A 15,142-nucleotide genomic window follows, 5' to 3' on the forward strand; every position below is an offset into this window, starting at 1 on the left:
TTAGGTCAGTGGTTCCCAAATTCAAGAATGGCATAAGAATTACTAGAGGTGTTTGTTTAAGTTCAGATTCCCAGGCTATATGGACAGAGATTCTATGTCAAATCTTGTAGCAAGTCCTGTTGACTCCACCTCCAAAACGTGTTCTAAATCATTCTGTTTCTCTCCATCTCCATTCCAACCACCCTAGTCAGACCACCATCATTTTTCACTCAGTCTACTGCCAGAATGTTTACTGGTCTCCCTGCTTATATTCTAATCTACTACAAATACATTTTCCTCCGAACAGCTAGAGTGATCTGTTTAAAGCATAAATCAGATAATATCACTCCACTATATAAAGCCCTTCAAATGTCTTCCATCACTGACTGACAGGACCATTTGTGATCTGGCCTTTTCTACCTTTCTGACATACTCCACTGTCACTTACTGTGCTGCAACTACCCTTCCTTCCTTAAACATACACAGTCGTTCCTGTCCTGTACTAACTCTTCCCTTTGCTCAAAATACTCTGTCTTTTTCATGGTTCGGGTCTCAACTTAAACGTCAGCTCGTAACCACCAACCAAAAGTAGTCCCTCAGTGATTCTACATATCAAAATAATTTTTATTACTTTAATTATACCAATTATCACTATATAATACTTCATTGATGGGGAATTGTTTTGCTTTGTTTGGCTTCCCTTCCTAGAATGTAACCTTATATATTGTATTCTATGCTAAACACCCAGCATTATAATACTACCCAGCCCAAAAATCTGCATCCAGGTTTGCTCCATGGATCACCCTTTATGAAAGAGACACTGTTCTAGGCCTTATAGAGCCATAATACTTAGAACTGGCCCAGGCCTCTGAAATGTTACTGTGGCTAATTCAAACCTATAGAGGGATGGCATAAGCCAAGCATTACAGTGGAGTAACATAGAGAGGAGTCAGTGTAACATGAAACACATTTAATCAAAATTACTCTTTAAAACCTCTGGAAGGCACAAGAGGAGGCCATATTCCATCTCAGTTTTTCTCCAGTGAAGCAAATTCCTGTTTCTTTTCTTTTCTTTTTTTGAGATGAGGTCTTTCTATTTTCTCCAGACTGATCTAGACCTCTTGGGTTTAAGCAATCCTCTTGCCTCAGCCTCCCAAGTAGCTGGGACTATAGACATGTGCCACCTCGCTGTTTCTTAAATTGAGCCCTGGGGAAGTAGCTGGCTTGTAGCTGATATTGTATTAAAAATGCACTCAATGCAGCAAGATGTGCGTGCTTTCAGTACCACTGGGGTACACAAGCCAACTGAAGGAACAGTGCATGTAACCAATGGAGGGAACAGTAGATTGATGTCTCCAGTCACATGACCCCTTAGGGGCATATGCTTATTGAGTGGGTTGTTGGGCAGAATTGTGTACATCATTTAAATCATTTCTCTTTGTTATTGTTTTCTTGCTCTCTTAAAGAGAAAAAGAGAAAACTAATAGCTGAAAAGAGAAAACTAGTAGCTGAGAAGGGGATACCATTTCAGATCAACAGGATGGAAAGGAAGAAAATAGCAAGAAGAGAAAGGTAGAAGGAAAGGAGAAAGTGTGAGTAATACATATGAATAGGAAGGAAGGCAGAATCTAAAAAAGCAAAAAATAAATTAGTGCATCCTTAAAATTGAGATTGCATTTATTCAAAATGATGGGGAAATCAAGAGAGGAAAGGACATACAATAATCTAAAAGGTGAAGTTGTTATTGACTAGTTCATCACTTTCTTTTGGTTCCCTTTTAGCTTTGCATGCTGCTGCTCTTTCTGGCCATGTCAGCACCGTGAAGTTATTACTGGAAAATAACGCTCAAGTAGATGCTACTGATGTTATGAAACATACTCCACTTTTCCGAGCCTGTGAGATGGGACACAAAGATGTGATTCAGACACTCATTAAAGGTGGGTTAATAAGAGTACTCCGAATAAGACTCTCTTAACAGGTATGAATTCCTGCATACTCTGTTTGAGATAAAGCTTTCCTTAGCAGAAAGCTGCACAAGTACAAGGATGAAGGGATGATCACACAACATGGCATGAGGAACCTCAAGTTCTACTCCTAGCTCCCCTTGTTGGGAGTGGCTTGATATAGGAAAAGTCATTTCACCTGCCTGATCTTCATTTTTATTTTATATAAAGGGGGAGTGATTCCTAGCCAGTCCAATTTACAAGCTTATTGTAAAAATCTGATGTAGACAATGTATGTAGAAGCATTTCCATAAGAATAAAGCATTAAAGGAACAATTGTTATTATTTTTCTTCTATTCATTTTAATAAATGCATTTAAGGAACAATTGTGTTTTTTTTACTCCTATTCATTTAATAAAAGCTATTTATATTAGACATTTTCATTATATTTGTGCTTTTCCAGGTGGAGCAAGGGTAGATCTACTTGACCAAGATGGACATTCTCTTCTACATTGGGCAGCACTGGGAGGAAATGCTGATGTTTGCCAGATATTAATAGAAAATAAGATCAATCCAAATGTCCAGGATTATGCAGGAAGAACCCCTTTGCAGTGTGCTGCATATGGAGGCTATATCAACTGCATGGCAGTTCTCATGGAAAATAATGCAGACCCTAACATTCAAGACAAAGAGGTAGAAATTCTGTCTTTTCTATATTGTTTGCTCCAAAGAATTTAGACTATTTCTTCTTTGTTGTAAACGTAAGTAAAACAACAGTTTACAAGATGAAGAGATCACCCACAAATCCATCTGTTAATCATGACTATTATTTGTCCATGTTCTCTTCCAGTCTTTTTCTATATATATAATTTAACATAGTTATAATATAGGCTGGGAATAATTTTATAACTCTTATAAAAGATTACATGGTATACACTGTATGCATCTATAAAAATAAATATATTTATGATTTTCCTTTTTTTTTTTTTTGAGACGGAGTCTTGCTCTGTCACTCACGCTGGAGTGCAGTGGCGCGATATCTGCTCACTGCAAGCTCCGCCTCCCGAGTTCACGCCATTCTCCTGGCTCAGCCTCCCGAGTAGCTGGGACTACAGGCGCCTGCCACCGCGCCCAGCTAATTTTTTGTATTTTTAGTAGAGACGGGGTTTCACTGCATTAGCTAGGATGGTCTCGATCTCCTGACCTTGTGATCCACCCGCCTCGGCCTCCCAAAGTGCTGGGATTACAGGCGTGAGCCACTGCGCCCGGCCTTCTTTTTTTTTTATTACACTTTAAGTTCTAGGGTACATGTGCACAGCATGTCGGTTTGTTACATATGTATACATGTGCCATGTTGGTGTGCTGCACCCATTAACTCGTCATTTACATTAGGAATATCTCCTAATGCTATTCCTCCCCACTTCCCCCACCCCAAGCCAGCCCCCGGTGTGTGATGTTCCCCTTCCTGTGTCCAAGTGTTCTCATTGTTCAATTCCTACCTATGAGTGAGAACATGCGGTATTTGGTTTTCTGTCCTTGCGATACTTTGCTGAGAATGATGGTTTCCAGCTTCATCCATGTCCCTACAAAGGACATGAACTCCTCTTTTTTTGTGGCTGCATAGTATTCCATGGTGTATATGTGCCATATTTTCTTAATCCAGTCTATCATTGATGTATATTTGGGTTGGTTCCAAGTCTTTGCTATTGTGAATAGTGCTGCAATAAACATACATGTGCATGTGTCTTTATAGCAGCATGATTTATAATCCTTTGGGTATATGTCCAGTAATGGGATGGCTGGGTCAAATGGTATTTCTAGTTCTAGATCCTTGAGGAGTCATCACACTGTCTTCCACAATGGTTGAACTAGTTTACAGTCCCACCAACAGTGTAAAAGTGTTCCTATTTCTCCACATCCTCTTCAGCACCTGTTGTTTCCTGACTTTTTAATGATCGCCATTCTAACTGGTATGAGATGGTATCTCATTGTGATTTTGATTTGCATTTCTCTGATGGCCAGTGATGATGCGCATTTTTTCATGTGTTTTTTGGCTGCATAAATGTCTTCTTTTGAGAAGTGTCTGTTCATGTCCTTTGCCCACTTTTTGATGGGGTTGTTTGATTTTTTCTTGTAAATTTGTTTGCGTTCTTTGTAGATTCTGGATATTAGCCCTTTGTCAGATGGGTAGATTGTAAAAATTTTCTCCCATTCTGAAGGTTGCATGTTCACTCTGATGGTAGTTTCTTTTGCTGTGCAGAAGCTCTTTAGTTTAATTAGATCCCATTTGTCAATTTTGGCTTTTGTTGCCATTGCTTTTGGTGTTTTAGTGATGAAGTCCTTGCCCATGCCTATGTCCTGAATGGTATTGCCTAGGTTTTCTTCTAGGGTTTTTATGGTTTTAGGTCTAACATGTAAGTCTTTAATCCATCTTGAATTAATTTTTGTATAAGGTGTAAGGAAGGGATCCAGTTTCAGCTTTCTACATATGGCTAGCCAGTTTTCCCAGCACTGTTTATTAAATAGGGAATCCTTTCCCCATTTCTTGTTTTTGTCAGGTTTGTCAAAAATCAGATGGTTGTAGATGTGTGGTATTATTTCTGAGGGCTCTGTTCTGTTCCATTGGTCTATATCTCTGTTTTGGTGCCAGTACCATGGTGTTTTGGTTACTGTAGCCTTGTAATATAGTTTGAAGTCAGGTAGTGTGATGCCTCCAGCTTTGTTCTTTTGGCTTGGGGTTGTCTTGGCAATCCAGGCTCTTTTTTGGTTCCATATGAACTTGAAAGTAGTTTTTTCCAATTCTGTGAAGAAAGTCATTGGTAGCTTGATGGGGATGGCATTGAATCTATAAATTACCTTGGGCAGTATGGCCATTTTCGTGATATTGATTCTTCCTATCCATGAGCATGGAATGTTCTTCCATTTGTTTCTCTCCTCCTTTATTTCATTGAGCAGTGGTTTATAGTTCTCCTTGAACAGGTCCTTCACATCCTGTGTAAGCTGGATTCCTAGGTATTTTATTCTCTTTGAAGCAATCGTGAATGGGAGTTCACTCATGATTTGGCTCTCTGTCTGTTGGCATATAGGAATGCTTGTGATTTTTGCACATTGATTTTGTATCCTGAGACTTTGCTGAAGTTGCTTATCAGCTTAAGGAGATTTTGGGGTGAGACAATGGGGTTTTCTAAAATTACAATCATGTCATCTGCAAACAGGGACAATTTGACTTCCTCTTTTCCTAATCGAATACCTTTATTTCTTTCTCCTGCCTCATTTCCCTGGCCAGAACTTCCAACACCGTGTTGAATAGGAGTGGTGAGAGAGGGCATCCCTGTCTTGTGCCAGTTTTCAAAGGGAATGCTTCCAGTTTTTGCCCATTCAGTATGATACTGGCTGTGGGTTTGTCATAGATAGCTCTTATTATTTTGAGATACGTCCCATCAATACCTAATTTATTGAGAGTTTTTAGCATGAAGGGCTGTTGGATTTTGTCAAAGGCCTTTTCTGCATCTATTGAGATAATCGTGTGTTTTTTGTCTTTGGTTCTGTTTATATGCTGGATTACATTTATTGATTTGTGTATGTTGAACCAGCCTTGCATCCCAGGGATGAAGCCCAGTTGAGCATGGTGGATAAGCTTTTTGATGTGCTGCTGGATTCGGTTTGCCAGTATTTTATTGAATATTTTTGCATCAATGTTCATCAGGGATATTGGTCTAAAATTCTCTTTTTTTTTGTTGTGTCTCTGCTGGGCTTTGGTATCAGAATGATGCTGGCCTCATAAAATGAGTTAGGGAGGATTCCCTCTTTTTCTATTGATTGGAATAGTTTCAGAAGGAATGGTACCAGCTCCTCTTTGTACCTCTGGTAGAATTTGGCTGTGAATCTGTCTGGTCCTGGACTTTTTTTTTGGTTGGTAGGCTATTAATTATTGTCTCAATTTCAGAGCCTGTTATTGGTCTATTCAGGGATTCAACTTCTTCCTGGTTTAGTCTTGGGAGGGTGTATGTGTCGAGGAATTTATCCATTTCTTCTAGATTTTCTAGTTTATTTGCGTAGAGGTGTTTATAGTATTCTCTGATGGTAGTTCGTATTTCTTTGGGATCGGTGGTGATATCCCCCTTATCATTTTTCATTGCATGTGTTTGATTCTTCTCTCTTTTCTCCTTTATTATTCTTGCTAGTGGTCTATCAATTTTGTTAATCTTTTCAAAAAATCAGCTCCTGGATTCATTGATTTTTTGAAGGGTTTTTTGTGTCTCTATCTCCTTCAGTTCTGCTGTGATCTTAGTTATTTCTTGCCTTCTGCTAGCTTTTGAATGTGTTTGCTCTTGCTTCTCTAGTTCCTTTAATTGTGATGTTAGGGTGTCAATTTTAGATCTTTCCTGCTTTCTCTTGTGGGCATTTAGTGCTATAAATTTCCCTCTACACACTGTTTTAAATCTGTCCCAGAGATTCTGGTATGTTGTGTCTTTGTTCCTATTGGTTTCAAAGAACATCTTTATTTCTGCCTTCATTCTGTTATGTACCCAGTAGTCATTCAGGAGCAGGTTGTTCAGTTTCCATGTAGTTGAGCGGTTTTGAGTGAGTTTCTTAATCCTGAGTTCTAATTTGATTACACTGTGGTCTTAGAGACAGTTTGTTATAATTTCTGTTCTTTTACATTTGCTGAGGAGTGCTTTACTTCCAACTAAGTTGTCAATTTTGGAATAAGTGCGATGTGGTGCTGAGAAGAATGTATATTCTGTTGATTTGGGGTGGAGAGTTCTGTAGACGTCTATTAGGTCCACTTGGTGCAGAGCTGAGTTCATGTCCTGGATATCCTTGTTAACTTTCTGTCTTGTTGATCTGTCTAGTGTTGACAGTGGCCTGTTAAATCCTCCCATGATTATTGTATGGGAGTCTAAATCTCTTTATAGTCTCTAAGAACTTGCTTTAAGAATCTGGGTGCTCCTGTATTGGGTGCATATGTATTTAGGATAGTTAGCTCTTCTTGTTGAATTGATCCCTTTACTGTTATATGATGGCCTTCTTTGTCTCTTTTGATCTTTGTTGGTTTAAAGTCTGTTTTATCAGAGACTAGGATTGCAACCCCTGCTTTTTTTTGTTTTCCATTTGCTTGGTAGATCTTCCTCCATCCCTTTATTTTGAGCCTATGTGTGTCTCTGCACGTGAGATGGGTTTCCTGAATACAGCACACTGATGGGTCTTGACTCTATCCAATTTGCCAGAGTCTGTGTCTTTTAATTGGAGCATTCAGCCCATTTACATTTAAGGTTAATATTATTATGTGTGAATTTCATCCTGTCATTATGATGTTGGCTGGTTATTTTGCTCGTTAGTTGATGCAGTTTCTTCCTTGCATCAATGGTCTTTACAATTTGGCATGCTTTTGCAGTGGCTGGTACCAGTTGTTGCTTTCCATGTTTATTGCTTCCTTCAGGAGCTCTTGTCAGGCAGGCCTGGTGGTGACAAAATCTCTCAGCATTTGCTTGTCTGTAAAGGATTTTATTTCTCCTTCACTTATGAAGCTTAGTTTGGCTGGATATGAAATTCTGGGTTGACAATTCTTTTCTTTAAGAATGTTGAATATTGGCCCCCACTCTCTTCTGGCTTGTAGAGTTTCTGCTGAGAGATCCACTGTTAGTCTGATGGGCTTCCCTTTGTGGGTAACCCGACCTTTCTCTCTGGCTGCCCTTAACACTTTTTTCCTTGATTTCAACTTTGGTGCATCTGACAATTATGTGTCTTGGAGTTGCTCTTCTCGAGGAGTATCTTTGTGGCATCCTCTGTATTTCCTGAATGTGAATGTTGGCCTGCCTTGCTAGGTTGGGGAAGTTCTCCTGGATAATATCCTGAAGAGTGTTTTCCAGCTTGGTTCCATTCTCCCCGTCACTTTCAGGTACACCAGTGAGATGTAGATTTGGTCTTTTCACATAGACTCATATTTCTTGGAGGCTTTGTTTGTTTCTTTTTACTGTTTTTTCTCTAAACCTCTCGCTTCATTTCATTCATTTGGTCGTCAATCACTGCTACCCTTTCTTCCACTTGATCAAATTGGCTACTGAAGCTTGTGCATGCCTCATGTAGTTCTCGTGCCATGGTTTTCAGCTCCATCACGTCATTTAAGGTCGTCTCTATGCTTTTTATTCTAGTTCGCTATTCGTCTAATCTTTTTTCAAGGTTTTTATCTTCTTTGCAATGGGTTCGAACATCCTCCTTTAGCTCAGAGAAGTTTGTAATTACCGATTGTCTGAAGCCTACTTCTGTCAACTCATCAAAGCCATTCTCCATCCAGCTTTGTTCTGCTGCTAGCAAGTAGCTGCGTTCCTTTGGAGGAGAAGAGGCACTCTGATTTTTAGAATTTTCAGCTTTTCTACTCTGGTTTCTCCCCATCTTTGTGGTTTTATCTACCTTTGGTCTTTGATGATGGTGACGTACAGATGGAGTTGTGGTGTGGATGTCCTTTTTGTTTGTTAGTTTTCCTTCTAACAGTCAGGACCCTTAGCTGCAGGTCTGTTGGAGTTTGCTGGAGGTCCACTCCAAACCCTGTTTGCCTGGGTATCACCAGCGGAGGCTGCAGAACAGCAAATATTGCAGAACGGCAAATGTTGCTGCCTGATCCTTCCTCTGGAAGCTTTGTCTCAGAGGGGCACCCGGCTGTATGAGGTGTCAGTCGGCCCCTACTGGGAGGTGTCTCCCAGTTAGGCTATCGGGGATCAGGGACCCACTTGAGGAGGCAGTCTGTCCATTCTCAGATCTCAAACTCCATACTGGGAGAACCACTACTCTCTTCAAAGCTGTCAGACAGGGACATTTAAGTCTGCAGAAGTTTCTCCTGCCTTTTGTTCAGCTATGTCCTGCCCGCATAGGTGGAGTCTACAGAGACAGGCAGGCCTCCTTGAGCTGCAGTGGGCTCCACCCAGTTCCAGATTCCCTGCCGGCAGCTTTGTTTACCTATTCAAGCCTCAGCAATGGCAGACGCCCCTCCCCCAGCCTCGCTGCTGCCTTGCAGTTTGATCTCAGACTGCTGTGCTAGCAGTGAGTGAGTCTCCATGGGCGTGGGACCCTGTGAGCCAGGCGTGGGATATAATCTCCTGGTGTGCTGTTTGCTAAGTCCATTGGAAAATCGCAGTATTAGGGTGGGAGTGTCCCGATTTTCCAGGTACCATCTGTCACGGCTTCTCTTGGCTAGGAAAGGGAATCCCCCGACCCCTTGCACTTCCCGGGTGAGGCGATGCCCCGCCCTGCTTCGGCTCACGCTCCATGGGCTGCACCCACTGTCCAACAAGCCCCAGTGAGATGAACCCAGTACCTCAGTTGGAAATGCAGAAATCACCTGTCTTCTGCATCACTCACGCTGGGAGCTGTAGACTGGAGCTGTTCCTGTTCGGCCATCTTGGAACCAGGGCCTTTTTTTTTTCTTTTTTTTTTTTTGAGACAGAGTCTCACTCTATCTCCCAGGCTGGAGTCCGGTGGTGTAATCTCAGGTCACTGCAACCTCCACCTCCCGGGTTCAAGCGATTCTCTTGCCTCAGTCTCTCAAGTAGCTGAGAGGCTACTTGGCCTCTCGGGCATCCACCACCATGCCTGGCTAATTTTTGTATTTTTAGTAGAGACGGGGTTTCATCACGTTGGCCAGGCTGGTCTCAAACTCCTGACCTCAGGTCATCCGCCCGCCTCAGCCTCCTGAAGTGCTGGGATTACAGGCATGAGCCACTGCCCCAACCCTATTACATGATTTTCTTTTCTTTTCTTTTTTTGTTTGTTGAGATGGAGTCTTGCTTCATTGCCCAGGCTGGAGTGCAGTGGCACCATCTTGGCTCATTGTGCAACTTCTGCCTCCTGGGTTCAAGTGATTCTCCTGCCTCAGCCTCCTGAGTAGCTGGGATTACAGGCGCACACCACCATGCCCAGCTAATTGTTGTATTTTTAGTAGAGATGGGGTTTCACCATGTTGGTCAGGCTGGTCTCAAACTCCTGACCTTGTGATCTGCCTACCTCAGCCTCCCAAAGTGCTAGGATTACATAAGCCACCATGTCCAGCCTATATTACATTTTTTTCTTTCTTTTTTTTTTTTTTTTTTTGAGACAAGAGTCTCATTCTGTCGCCCAGGCTGGAGTGCAGTGGCATAATCTCGGCTTACTGCAACCTCCACCTCCCAGGTTCAAGCGATTCTTCTGCCTCAGCCTCTGGGACTACAGGTGTACACCACCACACCTGGCTAAATTTTTTGTATTTTTAGTAGAGAAGAGGTTTCACCATGTTGCTCATGGCTGTTCTTGAACTCCTGAGCTCAAGCGATCTACCTGCCTCAGCCTCCCAAAGTGCTAGGATTACAGGCATGAGCCACCGCACCTGGCCTGTATTTTGAGTTTGTTTACTATTTCATTGGTCTTGCTCCTGTCTTTTTTATTGTCTAACTTCTAATTTCTATTTCCTAATTTCTATTTTGGTTTATTCTCTGACACATAGATTATTTAGAAGTGTACTGTTTAATTTTCAGTCAGTCGAGTGTTTTCTCATTTTTTAAATTGATTATATTATTTATTGCTTCTGTAACAAATTACCACAGGTTTAGTGGCTTAGAACAACACAGATTTATTATCTTACCATTCTAGATGTCAGAAATTCAAAATGGGTCTTACTGGGTTAAAAATCAAGGTGTCACCAGAGCTGCTTTTCTTTTGGTGGATCTAGGGAGGATCCATTTTTTTACTTGTTTAGTTTCTCAAGGCTGCCCACATTCCTTGGCTGATGACCCCATTCCTCCGTCTTCAAAGCCACATTGGCTGGTTGAGACTTTCTCTGTATCACTTACCTGTATAATTCTTACACTCACCCTCCTGACTCCCTGTTTCCTTTATAAGGACCCTTGTGATTAGATCAGGCCTACCCAGATAATCCAGGATAATCTTCCCATCTCAAGTTCAGCTGATTAGCAATCTTAATTCCATCTACAACCTTAATTCTTCCTTCTCATGTAACATAACATATTCACAGGTATCAGGCACTAGGATATGGACATCTTTGTGAGGGAGTGCATTAATTTTTTTGGAACTTTATGGCCCAGCATATGATTGATTTTGGTAAATGTTCTATGTACATGTGAAAAGAGCACTAACTCTGTCCTTGTTGGATGCAGTGTTCTTTATTTATATATATATCACTTAGGGCCCCTTTTTTAAAGTCTGTTGTTTAGGTCTTATATATCTTTACTGCTCTTTTGTGTGTTCTATCAGTTGTTTTTAAAAGATGGGTTAAAATCCCACTATGACTATGGACTTGACTATCTTTTTAATTTTCTCGATTTTTCCCTTGTATATTTGGAAGCTTTGTTATTAGATGCATACAAATTTAGCATTGTGATATCTTCCTTTTTGACTTCTTTAACACTATGAAGTGTCCCTCTTTATGTCTACCAATGCTTCATCTCTTCTTTGTCTTTCATGACATTGAAATTTTTAAAGAATACAAGCCATTTATTTTACAGAATTTGACTCAATTTGTGTTAGTCTTATGTTCCCTCTTAATTAGATTCAGGTTTCACATTTTTGGTTGGAATATTACATAAGTAATATGAATCCTTCTCAGGGTATTACCTCTGGAGATATATGATGCCCCTTAACATAGCGTTAATTGTCCAGGCACGTTGGCTCACGCCTGTAATCCCAGCACTTTGGGAGGCTCAGGCGGGTGGATCACCTGAGGTCAGGAGTTTGAGACCAGCCTGGTCAACATGACAAAACCCCGTCTCTACTAAAAATACAAAAATTAGCTGGGCGTGGTGGCGGGCACCTGTAATCCTAGCTACTCGGGAGGCTGAGGCAGAAGAATTGCTTGCACCCGGGAGGTGGAGGTTGCAGTGAGCTGAGATCTCACCATTGCACTCCAGCCTGAACAACAAGAGCGAAACTCCGTCTCAAAAAAAAAAAAAAGTGTTAATTATGAGTTCTTGGATTAAATATCATTTGCTTTCTCCACTGTATATTTAATATTTTCCCTTTTTGTAAATAAGCAATTTGGAAAAATGATTGCTTATATTAATTTTGAATTAGCACAAATAACCACATATCCAAAAATACTTACTCCAGATGTACTTGATTTTTGTTTATGCTTATAGGGAAGAACAGCTTTGCATTGGTCCTGCAACAATGGATACCTTGATGCCATTAAATTACTGCTAGACTTTGCTGCTTTCCCTAATCAGATGGAAAACAATGAAGAGAGGTAAGTTGTTGACTTTTTTTTTTTTTTTTTTTTTTTGAGATGGCTTCTCACCCTGTCACTCAGGTTGGGGAGCAGTGGCATGATCTTGGCTCACTGCAACCTCCGCCTCCTGGGTTCAAGCGATTCTCCTGCCTCAGCCTCCTGAGTAGCTGGGATTACAGGCATGCACCACCACGCCCGGCCAATTTTTTTGTATTTTTAGTAGAGATGGGGTTTCACCATGTTAGCCAGGCTGGTCTCTAACTCCTCACCTCATGATCCGCCCACCTCGGCCTCCCAAAGTGCTGGGATTATAGGCATGAGCCACCACGCCCAGCCAAGTTGTTGACTTTTTTTTTTTTTTAAAGTGCTCTTTGTTTATTATACATCCTTTCTACCAGATTTTTTAAATCTCAAGGTTAGATATTGTTCAGAAATAATAACTATACTCATAAGAAAACATTACACCAAGAAATACTGAGCCAGAATAGAAGAGCAAAACTTTCATGCAATGTTGATTTAGAATCATGGAATCTTATAGCTCTTCAGAATTTTATCTATTGCCTAGGGCAAGCACATACTTTGCAGATGAGAAAATTGTAGTCCTGCTTCTGACTTCTGGCTAACATAAGGTCGGTGAAATCCTGATTGACTGGGCTCAGGAGTACATTTAGGCCAGCAGAATGTGTTATATATTCCAGAGGTTTCTCTTGATGAAGAGGATATTATCAGTTAATGGACAAAGAGATGCCACCTTGTAGCATGAAAACATAAGGAGAAGCTAAGATGAAAGTTCAGGGTTTAATCTAAATGCAGATTGCATGAATAATATAAAGTCTGGAGAATTATGTTAGGGTTATTGACCAAGAACCCAGGCCCAATAAAAAGGACCAAACAGGCCAGGTGCGGTGGCTTACGCCTGTAATCCCAACACTTCGGGAGGCCGAGGTGAGCAGATCACCTGAGGTCAGGAGTTTGAGACCAGCCTGGCCAACATGGTGAAACTCTGTCTCTACTAAAAACACAAAAAAATTAGCCGGGCATGGTGGTACATGCCTGTAATCCCAACTACTCAGGAGGCTGAAGCAGGAGAATTGCTTGAATCCAGGAGGCAGAGGTTGCAGTGAGCCTGAGATCATGCCACTGCACTCCAGCCTCTGCAACAGAGTGAGACTCTCTCTAAAAAAAACAAAAAGGAACAAACAGAATGTGAAGTCTAAGGAAGAGCGATTCTTGGTGGTCTTAGATCTAGGAAGATTCTTATAATTTGTAGGTAACAACTGAGTTTGTGATCACACTTCCATACCTGAGGTCTTGTTACAGGAAAGGAGTCCCGATCCAGACCCCATCAGAGTGTTCTTGGATCTCGCACAAGAAAGAATTCAGGGCGAGTCTGCAGTGCAAAGTGAAAGCAAGTTTATTAAGAAAGTGAAGGAATAAAAGAATGGCTACTCCAGAGACCGAACAGCCTTGAGGGCTGCTGGTTGCCCGTTTTCTTACGGTTATTTTTTGATGATATGCTAAACAAGGGGTGGATTATTCATGCCTCCCCTTTTCAGACCTTATAGGGTAACTTCCCGACTTTGCCTTGGCATTTGTAAAATGTCACAGCGCTGGTGGGAGTGTAGCAGTGAGGATGACCAGAGGTCACTCTCGTCGCCATCTTGGTTTTGGTGGGTTTTGGCCAGCTCCTTTACTGCAACCTGTTTTATCAGCAAGGTCTTTATGACCTGTATTTTGTGCTGACCTCCTATTTCATCCTGTGACTTAGAATGCCTTAACCTTCTGGGAATGCAGCCCAACAGGTTTCAGCCTCATTTTACCAGATCCTCTTTAAGATGGAGTTCACATGCCTCTGACAGTCCCTCTGGCCTAGGTCTTTGTGTTAGTTTTCATGTTTCATGGATGCTGTAACTAAAATGGCTTCTGCTATAATATCATTCCCACCCTCTTAGCCACCACCCATTCTTTCTATTAGTTGGTGGGAAACTTTATTGAGAAGGGACTTCTCTAGGTCCGTCTCAGAGGAAACATGTTCCTGTTTTCTAGAACCAACTCCTTTACCACTTCTTTTAGAAACTTCCCTCATTAGAGGGAGAGCTGACGATGTCTCCCTTTGAAACTCTAAAAAAAAAAAAAAAAAAAAAAGAAAGTGTAAGAATCCTCAGACTTAGTGATGACTTGTTTTGTTTCTATAAAAATTTATTCTGTGTAACAGCATTTATCACCTGACTGCTATATTTTTAAGGAAACAATGAAACTTTTTAACTTAATTTTCATTTATATGCTAAACCTTGAATATGAGACCTAAGTAACTGCATGAATTAAGGTGTTTACTGCCTCCCGGAATAAACCTATGTTAATTACAGACTAAAAGACCAAAGGAAAAATCCTCCTAACTGTACTTGCCAAACTATAGATGAAAAGAGACAGTGGCAATAATCCAGTCTCTGTTAATGTTTCATCAGCAATGTACCTTGATGTACAAATGTCAGAACTTGTCACTGCCTTTTACATTTATTGACGTTCCAGTTTAGGCATTCTACTCATCCCATCAGACCATTCCCACATGGCAGGTCCAATTGTATCTTGTCTGTTGTCTATATCCACATTGTTTCTTGGTTGGTTACCATCAGTGTAGTGCTAATTTTTACTTCACTTACATTGACACTAGTCAGTTGATGAACACTGTATAGACATAATTTTTGCCAACTTCTGCTGACTTTCAGTCAATAACTATCTGACACACTCACCCCAACACTGATGGGAATATTCATAGCACTTGAATTTTTCTAAATTGAATTTGGGATGAAGAAAGATTCAGTAGTAATAATCACAATGTGTTTTATGATCACACTTGTTTTAAATACTAGGTATAGACTTCAATCTTAAAATGATGCTAGATATTTGGATTGTGTCTCTTAATAAAAAATTGAGAATCCTAATTTGAATAAACCAATTGCAAAAATATATTTTTTGAGAAAATTGGGTAAATTTGATTATGAAGTGG

At 40.7% G+C, this 15,142-nt stretch overlaps 1 protein-coding gene across 9 annotated transcripts in view; it reads left to right on the forward strand.

Moving 5' to 3' along the window:
- Positions 1-15,142, forward strand: part of INVS (inversin) — a 216,004-nt gene that overhangs the window by 156,242 nt on the left and 44,620 nt on the right. For all 9 annotated transcript variants that reach the window (XR_009215061.1, XR_009215062.1, XR_009215063.1 and 6 more), the window contains 3 exons: positions 1,761-1,916; positions 2,386-2,615; positions 12,047-12,153. Coding sequence is in view for 4 of the 9 variants with exons in the window: in XM_032164681.2 (XP_032020572.1) it covers positions 1,761-1,916; positions 2,386-2,615; positions 12,047-12,153 (493 nt within the window). In the remaining 5 variants the exon portion in view is untranslated. The remainder of the gene's footprint in view (positions 1-1,760; positions 1,917-2,385; positions 2,616-12,046; positions 12,154-15,142) is intronic.

The sequence above is a fragment of the Hylobates moloch genome, unplaced genomic scaffold (genome assembly GCF_009828535.3).
Source record: "Hylobates moloch isolate HMO894 unplaced genomic scaffold, HMol_V3 SCAFFOLD_10, whole genome shotgun sequence".
NCBI classification, from domain to species: Eukaryota; Metazoa; Chordata; class Mammalia; order Primates; family Hylobatidae; genus Hylobates; species Hylobates moloch.